This window comes from Perognathus longimembris, chromosome 8, assembly GCF_023159225.1.
Source record: "Perognathus longimembris pacificus isolate PPM17 chromosome 8, ASM2315922v1, whole genome shotgun sequence".
Taxonomy (NCBI): Eukaryota; Metazoa; Chordata; class Mammalia; order Rodentia; family Heteromyidae; genus Perognathus; species Perognathus longimembris.
This window is the reverse complement of record NC_063168.1, coordinates 63224637-63237755: the sequence shown is the minus strand read 5'-3', so window position 1 is coordinate 63237755 and position 13119 is coordinate 63224637. Positions and strand designations below refer to the sequence as shown.

At 49.7% G+C, this 13119-nt stretch overlaps 1 protein-coding gene across 4 annotated transcripts in view; it reads right to left on the bottom strand.

Annotated features, from left to right (window-relative positions):
• Positions 1 to 955: 955 nt before the first annotated feature.
• The window catches only part of Itsn2 (intersectin 2), a 120848-nt gene continuing 108684 nt past the window's right edge, over positions 956 to 13119 (bottom strand). For all 4 annotated transcript variants that reach the window (XM_048353326.1, XM_048353322.1, XM_048353324.1 and 1 more), the window contains 9 exons: positions 12505 to 12688; positions 8574 to 8672; positions 6635 to 6802; positions 6138 to 6353; positions 5524 to 5645; positions 4525 to 4607; positions 3483 to 3566; positions 2564 to 2737; positions 956 to 1849 (listed from right to left, as the gene is read on the bottom strand). In XM_048353326.1, coding sequence (XP_048209283.1) covers positions 1692 to 1849; positions 2564 to 2737; positions 3483 to 3566; positions 4525 to 4607; positions 5524 to 5645; positions 6138 to 6353; positions 6635 to 6802; positions 8574 to 8672; positions 12505 to 12688 — 1288 coding nt within the window. In that variant the 3' untranslated portion in view covers positions 956 to 1691. The remainder of the gene's footprint in view (positions 1850 to 2563; positions 2738 to 3482; positions 3567 to 4524; positions 4608 to 5523; positions 5646 to 6137; positions 6354 to 6634; positions 6803 to 8573; positions 8673 to 12504; positions 12689 to 13119) is intronic.

Sequence of the window (13119 nt, the reverse complement as noted above, 5' to 3'; positions counted from 1 at the left end):
GCTTTTCAGTATTGTCGTGTGGTGCTGAGGAATCGAACCCAGGGCTACATGTATACGAGGTGCGCACTTTACCACTAAGCCATATTCCCAGCCCCGGGGCTGAGGCTTGAACTCAAGGCCTTGTGATCTTGCTTGTTTCTTTTTGTTTAAGGCTAGTACTCCACCAGTTGAGTCATACCTCCTCTTCAAGTGTTTGTTGTTTATTTGGAGGTAAGTCTTGAGGATTTGTTTTCCCGGTGGGGCTTCAAGCCTCAATCTTCAGATCGTAGCCTCTGAGCATCTAGGATTACAGGTGTTACCTACTAATGCCTGGCTAAATTATCTTTAAGTAATTGTACAAAAGGGTTTTGACTCAACATGGCAATTTATGAGTACTATGCACCTCTGAAGTTACTCCTGAAATTGCCTTTCAAGAACTTTTCTTGCCAAGTGCCAGTGTCTCATGCCTGTAATACTAGCTATTCAGGAGACAGATCTGAGGATTGCGGTTCAAAGCCAATTCGGGCAGAAAACTCCTCATAAGATTCTTATCTCCAACTAACCACTCAAAAACTGGAAATGGTGCTGTGGCGTAAGTGGTAGAGTGCTAGCCTTGAGCACAAAGAAGCTCAGGGACAGCAACTAGGCTCTGAGTTCAAGCCCCACAAATGACAAAAAAAAAAAAAGAGCTTCTCTACAGAAAGTGAATCAGTCAAAGCTTTAAAAACTAAAAAGTTGGGGCTGGGAATATGGCCTAGTGGCAAGAGTGCTTGCCTCCTATACATGAAGCCCTGGGTTCAATTCCCCAGCACCACATATATAGAAAAGACCAGAAGTGGCGCTGTGGCTCAAGTGGCAGAGTGCTAGCCTTGAGCAAAAAGAAGCCAAGGACAGTGCTCAGGCCCTGAGTCCAAGCCCCAGGACTTGCAACCCCCCCGCCCCCCCAAAAAGAAGAAATAAGACTTAAACTAAAAAGTTACATTCATAAACTTATATTTTTATTCTCTTTCTGTACATATTGGCAATGATAAAGCTTAAAGATGCATGTCCTATGAAACAAGAAATGAGATTTACATAAATAATTTATACTTCAGAAAATTAAAGTTGAAAAATATTTTCCACATTATTAGAGTTCACAGTATTGAAAGTACATCAAGCTTTCCCCCCTCTATTTCAAACTCTATTGTCATAGCAGAGAATAATAAAATCTAATCAGAAATAAAATGATCAAGTTTCTGTCTTATTCAGTGCACAAGTAGACGTTATTTCAGTATCAGGCTTCGCAAGCTGAGGCCGCAGCATTTCATCCCAACCCTTTACCTCCTGAGTACTATGACCTAGCAGAGGTCACGTGGTATGGAACAGTTTGGTGGCACCAAACCATTCCACAGGGGACACATTCACCAAGTGGTAACATCTGGAGGTGTGATGCCTCATTTCCACATAATACTTTTAGAGCCCTGACAATGGAAACGCTGGCATCTAACACAGCTGAGCATGTTAACACTAGTACAAGGCACTGCGCTGTGGGTTCATTCATAGGAAAGATCATGTTTGCATAGATTGCTAGCGATTTAGTATGCAGTGAAATCCGGGCCCTGGCATGTGGCTTTGTGATGGAGGACGCCGCGTGATGCTCCTCAGCCCCAGGAAATTAACTGTCCAGCCCCGGTCTGGCGGGCAGACTGCCTGGTGCTGTCCTCACCAGTTCACTACAGGAGAGTTTTCTGTTCAAATAGCTGCAGGTCAAAGCGGACCCACACCTCTCCCGTGGGGACCTCATGCAGCAGCAGCCGGCGGGTCGTAGGGCCTTTGCTTTCCTGTTCTGTTCGAATTTTGGCCACTGGAACTTCAGTCCGACCCAGGAAATCTGTGAATAGATCATGTGAGGGTTGAACGTCTTTATTCTTTGTGTGTGTATGTGTGCGTGTGCGTGCGCCCGCGCATGCCAGTCCTGAGGCTTGAACTTAGGGTTTGTGCACACTGAGCTTTTTTTGCTCAAGGCCAGTACTCTACCACTGAAGCCACAGCACCACTTCTGGCCGTTTTGATAATAACTGGAGATAAGAGTTTCACAGACTTTCCAGCCTGGGCTAGCTTCAAACTGAAATCCTCAGATCTCAGCCTCCTGTGTAGTTAGGATTATAGGTATGAGTCACCAGTGCTGAAAACTCTGTATGCTTTATAAAACTATTTAAAAAGTACCCCAAACAGGACTCATAAAACTTTCAAACACAAAACAAATAACTTTTGTCATATAGATGTCTGATGCTGTCAGTAGATACAGATATAATGACAAGAATGCCTGAGAGCAGCTGCCTCTCGGAATTCGAGTCTCTCTGGTCAGAGAATGTTGTAGGCATCAAGTGTAACCAGTGTTCACTCATGTGTGTAGATATTCACTGGAGTCGAAGGTCTCCAGCATCCCGAGGAAGGACACTCCCTGGCTGGCAAAGTGAGCTGACACAGGTCTGGGTCATTTCCCGTAGGTGAGGCATTTATACACAGCTGAGCACTTTGGAGCCACACTCTAGATTCCAGAAAACTGGAAATACCCGAGCCCTCCTCGCTAAGTGACACTTACCATCTGGAGAAAACTGGTCTCTGTCAAACATAGTGAGACACAGCACATCTTGGTAAAGATCCTTAATGAAGAACTGGCAGTTAAAGTTCCACTTGGGATTCAGCGTGTCCTGGAGGGTTCTGGTGGTGTAGCTCTGGGAGCCCATGCTGATCTCACAGTATGGATTGCTCTTTCCTACACAGAAACAAGCCATACACATAGGTACATGGCCAGGGGAGTGGCTACCGGGCCATCTTGGAGCTGAAGCAGGAACAGTGAAGCTGCTTCTCTTCACCACAGCAGCAGGAGCCACAGCCTGGAGAACCACACCTGGCTCATGGTCTGGCCATGTGACTTGTATTCCCAATACTGATGGCATCACACGCCTGGGAGTGACTGCAAGCTCTAACACGGGAGCTGCTGGCACGAGCGACAAGTGCCTTGCAGTGCACTTGTGTTTTCCCATACAGAAGCACTCAAGATGGCAGGTCCAAGAAATAATCTATCGCCGTTTTTGTTTGGTTTTGTGCTGGGTACTAGGGCTTAAACTTGCTTGGCTTTTTCAATCAAGGCTGGTGCTTTACCACTTGAGCCATACCTCCTCTTCTGGCTTTTTACTGGATAATTAGAAATACGCATCTCTTGGGTTTGTCTGCTTGGGCTGGCTTCAAACTAAGATCCTCAGATTTCAGCCTCCCGAGTAGCTAGGATTACAGGCATAAGCCTCTGTTGTACATATGACCATCTTAACGGCACTGGAAACACTGCTTTTTAACAAAAACCTTCTAGGGCTGGAGGCCAGTACTGCCATAAACAAATGAATGCATAGCAAGCAAATATTTAAACACCTAAACCAATAGCATCCTATCAGTCAGTGTTCTACAGGTTACCCAGTAAAGAGCAGGGCAATGCCACATCACTGAAGGAAAGAAGCACTTACCATTTGGTTTACAGGCCTTTAATTCTGTCGCTTCAACAACATGCACCATAAGACGCCCAATACCTGAAGTCTTCTGAGAGCGGGCTACAAAAGATGAGTCGCATTAATTTCTCCTCTGAGAATGCAGACAGCACAGTGAAGATGCTAGCTGTAAGACCCTCTCACTCTAGCTTTCTTGATACTTTTTCTTTTTTGGATGCTAGAAATAGAACCCAAGGCCTTGGGCTGGTAAGAACACGCTCTATCACTGGCTACACTCCTGTGCTCACAGAATACTAACTGAGCCTCAGCTGCCTCTGCCCTGGATCCAATAACGCAGCACCGGGCTCCTCTGTGCCTCTTCCCAGGCCGTGTCACCTGCCAGCTATCTCTTCCCATTGGCATCCTACTCATCCTTCAAGATCCAGGTCAACCTCAGCCATTTCCCAGAGTCCTTCCCTCCATGGTGTATCCATAGCCTCGACTCAGGAGCACCCTATAGCCTGCTGGGTATGAAATTCTATGTAATGGCTGTCTCCCCCACCTGACAGGAGCCAGTGTAGCACATGGACTATTTAATTCATCCTTGTTTTAACCTTAAAATGCTTCATAAATGGCATAACTGTATAAAATGAGTGGGGCTTGAACTGGGGGCCTGGGCACGGTCCCTGAGCGCTTCAGCTCAAGGCTAGCTCTCTACCACTTTGAGCCACAGCACCACTTCGGGTTTCCTGTTAGTTAATTGGAGATAAGAGTTTCATGAACTTTTCTGTCCAGGCTGACTTTGAACTGTGGTTTTCAGATCTCAGCCTCCTGAGCAGGGGTGAGCTCGGGGGTGAACAGGCAGCAGTGCAGCGTGGAGCAGGCCTTGTGCTGGCCCCGGGTGCCCGCTGTGTGGCGGGCCGCCACAGAGGGGCCGGCGCCGGGCTCACGGCAGGCTGTCACAGGTCTTACTGCAGGGGTAGTAGCATCTTGTGTCCCTGGCTGGGGCCACACCCTACCCTGCTCACAGCCCCCCAGCCGCCCGCTCCAACCTGCAGGAGCGCAGGGCCGCACGGGGTACCTTGGTAAGCCTTCTCTCGCTTCTTCTTCTCAGTGTCGATGTACTGCTCTGAGGCCGCCTTGATCTTCTGGACCCAGGCTGTCCTGCGGGAGAAGCCAAGCGTGCCATGGGCCTTCCCCCACACCCGCGGCGCACGAGCCTGCCACGGGCCTTCCCCCACACCCGCGGCGCACGAGCCTGCCACGGGCCTTCCCCCACACCCGCGGCGCACGAGCCTGCCACGGGCCTTCCCCCACACCCACGGCACACAAGCCTGCCACGGGCCTTCCCCCCACACCCACGGCGCACGAGCCTGCCACGGGCCTTCCCCCACACCCGCGGCACACGAGCCTGCCACGGGCCTTCCCCCACACCCGCGGCACACGAGCCTGCCACGGGCCTTCCCCCACACCCACAGTGCACAGCCACTGCTCCAGGCCTGCTGCCTTCTCTGGCTAACCTTGGCTTTAGCGAGTTTCTTAATTCAAGCGCAAGATGAGAACACCGCGCTGAGAATTTCCAGACAGTTCCTGACTGCTTTAGGCACCTCAGTGACAAGTCAGCACCACGGGCTGGTACCCAGAGAACCATGTGCATGGGAGCAGCAGTGTCCCCTGGCCTTGCCATTGGAGGCACCTGTCACCAAGCGAATCCCCAAAGGGAGCTCTCCTAGAGGGAAGCGCGGCTGGTGGCAGGTGGCAGGCAGCAGTGTGGAAGGGAGCAGGCCTAAGGGCTTTAGGGAGGGATTAAAGCTGGGCAGCCCAGGAAGGCCCTGGACCTCTGCCCGAGGGCGGCTGCCGACGGGATTTCAGTGGAACTGAGGTGCTGCACTGCCCATGTGGAAGGTGGGAAGGAGCAGACTGAGGAGGGGCTGCGAGCAGGAAACGGGCTAAGAGGCGGTTGTGCGATGAAGCACAGGGACACCAGGTCCCACTGAGGATGGGAGCCAGGGGTGCAGCTGGGAGGCGCAGGCAGAGGGGTTCACAGCAGAGGGAGAGGCCACACGGGGCCAGGACTGACCTCTCATTAATGTTGTCTGTCCGGAGGGTGTAGACCCGGTCAATGTGGGAGATGTGGAAGATGGGCTCATCGCTGGAAGGGTCTGTGGGCAGTTTCACCAATACTTCATTCAGGAAAATGGGCTGAAAGAAACAGGGCCAAAACACAGACTGTGAGCGGGGCAGCAACGCCGCTCACCTATGTCTGAGACGGTACGGTTTGCTCTGAAGAGCCCTGTGCAGAACTAGGAAAGGGTCTAGTGTCTGTCTAGGTCTTTTACCCAGAAAGATAGAAATGACCTCCATTTTCCCCAGTCAAGGTAAATATCAGGGTGCATTAGGTGCTAATGACTGGGGGCAGGAGCTCGGTGTCCTCAGCTGGCAAGGCGGGGTGTTGTGTGCACAGTGACGCCTGGCCCACGTCAGGCTCAGGCTGAGTGTGCGCTTGCCAAAGCTGCGTCCTGCTGATCCCCGGCCGTGGGCGGAGGGGCCTGGGCACCGGGCCTCCTCCTTGGGAAGTGGCGAGTGAGTCGCCTGAGCAGGTGGAGGCCCGGGCCGGGCAGGCTCCGGGGGAGGCAGGGGCTCAGGGACGGGCCCCCGGGAGGCCGTGTGCGGGGCTGGCCGTGCGGCACTCACCGTTTTATACATTTTGAACTGAGCATTGGACTTGGCACTGAAGAGTTTGTCTGAGCCAGAGGAAACCGCGAACTGCTTGACCATGTAGGTGAGGAGCAGGAAGTCGTTGAAGAGGAACCCGTGCAGCTCCTTATTGCTCTTGGTTTTGTACAACTTGCCACTGTGCAGAAGCTTCCGGGGCCCCAGGCAGTTGGTGAGGGAGTTGAAAATAAGTTGCTTGGAGAGGAAGCAAATGCCATCTTATGAGTCTCAGCACAAGCCATCCCAACAGTTGCAGTTCCCCGGGCCTGAGGGTACTGTGGGGAACTTTCTAGGTAGGAAGGTGGCTGCAATATTCAGATCTATACCTCTACCCACAGAATATTGATTCTGCCACTTGAAACCAAAGCACTGAGAACCGTTTAAATGACAGTTAGGAGAGGTAGGGGCGGATGCAGAGTGTGCGGGCTCCGGTGAGCTGCGGACCACCCCCACCCGGGCTGGGCACGCCGCCTCACCTCTGCGAGACCTTCGCACTGGACGTGGGCCTGGATCCACTCCAGCCGGTCTGAATTCTCCTTCTCCCGAACTCCCTCGTTCACTTGTGAGCACAGCTCCTCAGCCCGCTCCAGGGCCAGCTTGAGGGAGGGGAAGTCCACGTGGCTGGGTGAGGTATTCTCCAGGATCTGCAAAGTAGGCAGCATCACGCAGCGTGTCCTGCCCCTCCCACCACCCAGTCCCTCACCACGCAGCCTCCCCGCGGGGGCCCACACAGGTGGGATGCACGCCACAGAGAGGCGTGCCCTCAAGAGCCTCAACTCCCACAGTCCTTGGTGGAGGAAGTGGAAGGCAGGAACAAGTAACTAGGTGGTACCTAGGGAACTGGGTAAGGATGACTCTGTTACTGCCTGACATTCACTCTTACAGACTGGCGGCCATTTTGACAAACGTGTTAACTTCTGGAACAGCAATTATTTAGAACACTTTGGGGTCACTGGTCCTTTTGAGAAATCTGACAAAATCAGTGACTCCCTGCACAGAAACATAACAGTAAGATCATGTCACCAGCTTGAGGGTCCTGAAGGATACTCATGCCACAAATGGGCCCATGCACAGTGGTGTGTGCGGTCCTCCAGGAACGAGCAGCCCATCTCCAGGCGATGGCTGTCTGGACGCCAGTTGGTCAGGTCCACAGTTGTTTGTTTACAAGTACAACATGCAAGAAAGCCTGAGAGCCCGCCAAACCTGACCCGAATGAAGAGCTAGATGTATTTATGTGCTGTACGTTCAGTAATCATTGGTGTATTTCATTGTAGGAATATCAGTGTTCATTTACGAGCGCTGACCAGGCTTTGTGGAGTGTCGTGTGTGTCTCAGAATCCTGGTAGACAATCTTTCAGGCAAGGAGCTGGAAATCTGTATTGATGGGTTAATGTGATGTCCACACCCACGACTTGCTCTGTGCTGAGTTCTCTCAGCCAATAGACCAAAAGTCAAAGAGCAGTCAATAAAAGACAGCACTAGAACTCTAGGTTTTATGTTTGTTAGGCAAAAGCTTTACCTCTTGATCCATGCCTCAGTCCTTTTGCTTTTAGTTTGTTTTTCAGATAAGATCTTAAGCTTTTGCCTAGACCTCAGACCACAATCCTCCCACCTCTCCCTCCCCAGTAGATGGGATGAGAGGTGTATGCCACCACACCCAGCCTAACGCAATAATCTTATATTATACCTATTTTCCTCTGTAAATCAGGTCAACAATTATTTGTGGGGAAAAAACCTGCCTTCTCCTTAGAAGGTACAATGCCTCAAAATATCTACTCTGTCTATGTCAAAAAGAAAGGTAGGCTGGACACGGTGGCTCATGTCTGTAATCCCTTATTTAGGAGGGAGAGACTAGGAGAATCTTGGTTTGAGGTCATCCAGATAAAAAATGAGCAAGTGTAGCTAGGAGGACAGTCATCTTAACTAAAGCAAAAAAGGGCTGGGGGCACAGCTCAAGAACACACTTAGCAGGCACCCAAGGCTCACACCTGTAATCCTAGCTACTCAGGAGGCCGAGACCTGAGGATTGCAGTTTGAAGCCACCATAGGCAGGAAAGACCAGAAGACTCTTATCTCCAATTAACCACCAGAAAACTGGAAGTGGAGCTGGGGTGCATAGTACAGCCTGTGAGTGGAAAAAGCTCAGGGACAGTGCTTAGGCCCTGAGTTCAAGTCCCACGACCAGCCAAAAAAAAATACACCTGTCTAACAGGTACAAAAGCCTTGAGTTTAAGGTCCATTATCACTGAAAGAAACAAAGAGAGTGGCTCAAAGTGGTAGAGCACTAGCCTTGAGCAGAAAGGGCGCAGCTCTTGTGAGCCCGGCCGCCCCCCTGCAGAGCCTTCCTCCAGTGAGGACCGGGGAACAGGGTGGCTCCCCCAGAGGGAGGGAGAAGTCATTGCAGCGGGTACTCACACTCCTGATGAGCAGAGGGTAGCGGGTGATCCTCTGCATGGGCTTCAGCAGGAAGCTGGAAAGGGGCATTCCTTTGCACCGTGGGTCGCATGCCAGCTTCTGCAAGACAATCGCGAGCCTTGTGAGGGAATGGCAGCATTGGTGAGCACAGAGGAACCACTGGCCCCGAGTCCGGCCAGTGACAGCCTTATCCATCTCGACTTCAATAACTCACAATCTGAAATGTATCGGGGTAACAGCAAGAATCTCTCAGCCAAGCCTTGTGATGCTTCTCAGCTTTTTCCCATCTTGCTTCTAGAATCTTTCTCCTGGCTGCCCTTCCAGCCCACTTACCACTTAGTCCTCTTTTTGTACTGTTGTTTTGTTTTGTTCCTTGCCAGTATCAAGATTTGAACTCAGGTCTTTGTTTGCTCTGCTTGCTTACTCACAACTAGTGTTCCACCACTTAAGCCATACTACCAGCCTAGCTTTTTGCTGGTTAATTGGACATAGAGTCTCTGAGACTTCTCTGCCCAGGCTGGCTTCAAACTTCCAGATATCAGCTTCCTGAGTATCTAGGATTAAAGGTGTCAGCCCCTACTGTTTTGGCTATTCCAATATTTTTTTTGTGTGCTGGTCCTGGGGCTTGAACTCAGGAACTGGGCACTGTCCCTGAGCTGCTTTATTATTATTTTTTGCTTAAGGCTAGTGCTCTACCATTTAAGCCACACCTCCATTTTTTTTTTTTTTTTTTGCCAGTCCTGGAGCTTGGACTCGGGGCCTGAGCACTGTCCCTGGCTTCTTTTTGCTCAAGGTTAGCACTCTGCCACTTGAGCCACAGCGCCACTTCTGGCTTTTCTTGTTTATGTGGAGCTGAGGAATAGAAGCCAGGGCTTCATGCATGAAGGCAAACACTCTACCACTAAGCCATATTCCTGGCCCCACACATCTCCCCTCCCTCCCTCCCTCCCTCCCTCCCTCCCTCCCTCCCTCCCTCCCTCCCTCCCTCCCTCCCTCCCTCCCTCCCTCCCTCCCTCCCTCCCTCCCTCCCTCCCTCCCTCCCTCCCTCCCTCCCTCCCTCCCTCCCTCCCTCCCTCCCTCCCTCCCTCCCTCCCTCCCTCCCTCCCTCCCTCCCTCCCTCCCTCCCTCCCTCCCTCCCTCCCTCCCTCCCTCCCTCCCTCCCTCCCTCCCTCCCTCCCTCCCTCCCTCCCTCCCTCCCTCCCTCCCTCCCTCCCTCCCTCCCTCCCTCCCTCCCTCCCTCCCTCCCTCCCTCCCTTCCTTCCTTCCTCCCTTTCTCCTCCCCTCCCTTTTGTAAATGGAGATGGAAGTCTCACAGACTTTCCTGCCCAGGCCTGCTTTGAACTGCAACCCTCAGATCTCAGCCTCCTGAGTAGCTGGGATTACAGGTGAGCCACCAGTGCCTGGCTTGCTTTGGTTATTTCTGAGGTAGGGTCTCACTTCATTACTGGCCAGCGTGGGCTGTGATCTTCCTGCTGGTGCTGCCTCACACTCCTGTGGATGGCAGGTGCGGGCCGGAACGCCCAGCCACTGCCTTAAGCTGAAATTCACAGGGCTCTGCCCCCCAGGGGCTGGCCTGTCATTTTCAGTCACAGAAACTACTTTTGCTATCACTTACCCTCTCATCTTCCCCTTTATCGCATATGGAAATTGCTTCTCCTCTTGTTTCTGGATAGATCTACATTACATATTTTGCAGGCATTTTCTTTCTTTTTTTAAAATTTTTTTCTTTTTTTGTAATTTATTTATTAATTAAACAAAATTTTTTTGACAATGTGTTGTGCAAAAAGGGTACAGTTACATAGTAGGGGAGTGTGTACATTTCTTGTGATATCTTTTTTTCTTCTTTTTTTTTTTTTTTTTTTTTTTGGCCAGTCCTGGGCCTTGGACTCAGGGCCTGAGCACTGTCCCTGGCTTCTTCCCGCTCAAGGCTAGCACTCTGCCACTTGAGCCACAGCGCCGCTTCTGGCCATTTTCTGTATATGTGGTGCTGGGGAATCGAACCTAGGGCCTCGTGTATCCGAGGCAGGCACTCTTGCCACTAGGCTATATCCCCAGCCCCTCTTGTGATATCTTACACCCTGTTTTTCTTTCCCTTCCCTAGGTCAGGTAGACATATATACAATATACAATGTATCAAGAACATATACAGTAGCCACGTGGCCACGCCCAAGAAAATTCGCCTAGGTCTTTAAATGCAATGTTGACATTAGACAATATGTCGACAGTAGTCTTATATGAACGTACATACATAGCTTTTGAGCTATTGTGATTCACTGAGAGGTCTATTTTTGACCTTTATATGTTGAGTAGTTGTTTGGTTTTAGTTACATAATGTTGGGTTGCTGACCCAATCCTGTGGGAAATACCATTTGACAAGCAGTTTTTGGTTTCACAGACCTGGTCTCTACTGTCTCTCTGTCACCCCATCTTAACAGTCATATATCAGGGAGATCATGCCCCTTTGTCTTCTGTGTTCTAGGCTTGTCTCGCTCAACATTATTTGTTCAAGTTCTGACCATTTCCCTGCAAATAACAATATTTCACCATTCCTAGTCGCTATGTAGTATTCCATTGTGTATAGGTACCATATTTTTTGATCCATTCATCTGTGGAGGGGCATCTGGGCTGATTCCATATTTTGGCTACTGTGAATTGTGCAGCGATAAACATGGAAGTGCAAATGTCTTTTTGATATCTTGGGGCCTGCTGTTTAGGATAGATGCCTAGGAGTGGTATGGCTGGGTCATAGGGTAGGTCTATATTGAGCTTTTTGAGAAACCTCCATACTATTCTCCAAAGTGGTTGTACTAATTTGCACTCCCACCAACAATGGAGAAGGGTTCCTCTTTCCCCGCACCCCCTCTGGCATTTGTTGTTAAAGCAGGCATTTTCATGCTTTTACTTTTATATTTTCTCAGATTTAAAAAGAAACACTTTGGGATACCGTTTACTGTTAGACCTTGCCTTTTCCTCCCCTGCAGTGGTGGGGAGGGTAGACCTAGGATCTTGTGCTTGCTAGGCAAGTATCCTACCACTGAGCTATACCCCAGCTTTATTTATTTTTTGGCAGGGCCTCTTTATGTTGACCAGGCCAGCCTTAAATTCAGGACCATTCTTTCTCTGCTTCTTTGAATTACAGATGTGGGCCGCCACATGTGGCTTCAAAATGAGACGTTCTATTATAAAAGCCAGCTGTTTGAAGATCAGTGCTCTGTCACCTTAAGGAAGTTGGGGATTTGTGATTGCATTTTATAGTTCCGGCTTTACTTTTTGTGTTTAATTTTTGTCTGGCATCATGGAACTGATTATTTTCTCTTCCTTTTTAAAAAATTATCTTAAAATAGTTGCACAAAGGTGTTCAATTTCCTCTTCCCATTGGCTTCTGGGATCTTCAATGACATCTCTGCACATGTTTCCTATACATGCGGAATCACAGTTTAGCCTTTTATACATTATCCTATTTCTAGCTATCAGCTTTTATTCCTTTTGTTTCAGTTTGTTCATTTTTAAATTTAATTTTACGTTGGTGTATTTTATACATTTTAAGTAAGCTACTTCATGTTTTGTCTTGAATAAGATAGCTACTAAATAAAGTGAGAGTTAAGACAGTGACATTCTGAATATATCTCTGGAAAAATAAAGTAGCTGATAAGTAAGTTTACTTAAAAAAAAACAACAACTCAAGCACCACTCTGTTATTCAATGGGTAAAATCATGATTCCGTATCAAGAAAAGTCATGTATACCTGAAAAGAAATCCACAGCTAGCAGAGAACTGTCAGCCATGTTTGTGCTTCCTTTGGAAGCCAATAGCAACCCCTTCTCTGCTTAAGTTTCTTGTGGAAAGTGTATGATGCTGTCCTCGGCCTCAGAAGGGGCCAGCATGCCTGCAAACCTGGCAGAGATGCCTGTGGGGCTCAGAATGAAGTTACCTTTAAAAAGTCCTTGAAGTCTGTGTCTTCATCGGTCTTCTGCTGTAACAGAGATGCCCCATTAAGCTGGCAGCTGCAGAACCGGATGTAGGCCTGCATGTGGGACAGCTCGGCCGCCAGGATGTCCCCAATCATCTGCACAGGCATCTTTTCACCCCCAGTCTTCTTCCGTACCCGCAAAGCCCTGCAAACAATATACTCTTGCTCTGTTTCTCAGGGAATGCCCCTGATAAGGAATGGATGAATGCCCGAGCCTGCCAAAGGCAATGACACCCAATACATTACTGAAGAAATTGACAATGCGAGGAAAAGGAAGAGGAAGCAAGGTGGGCCTAAAGCTCTGCTGGCCAATAAGAAGAAAATGACGTCTATAGACTTGGGTGCTTCTGGGTTCTTCAGAATGGTTTTGGTTTCACCTTCGTTTCTTAGCAAATTTCTTCTGAAAGATTAACTTGTTCTCAGTTGAACCCAGAATGCAATTCTCTATGGTTAACGGGTGGGGGCAATAGAGTCCTGAGGGGAGGGTGTGGAGGGCTGCACTCCAGGCAGGGCTGGGACTGCACATCTGGCTCTGGGACTTGGTCCTCAGGGGTATAAAGGACAAAAAGGCCCCCC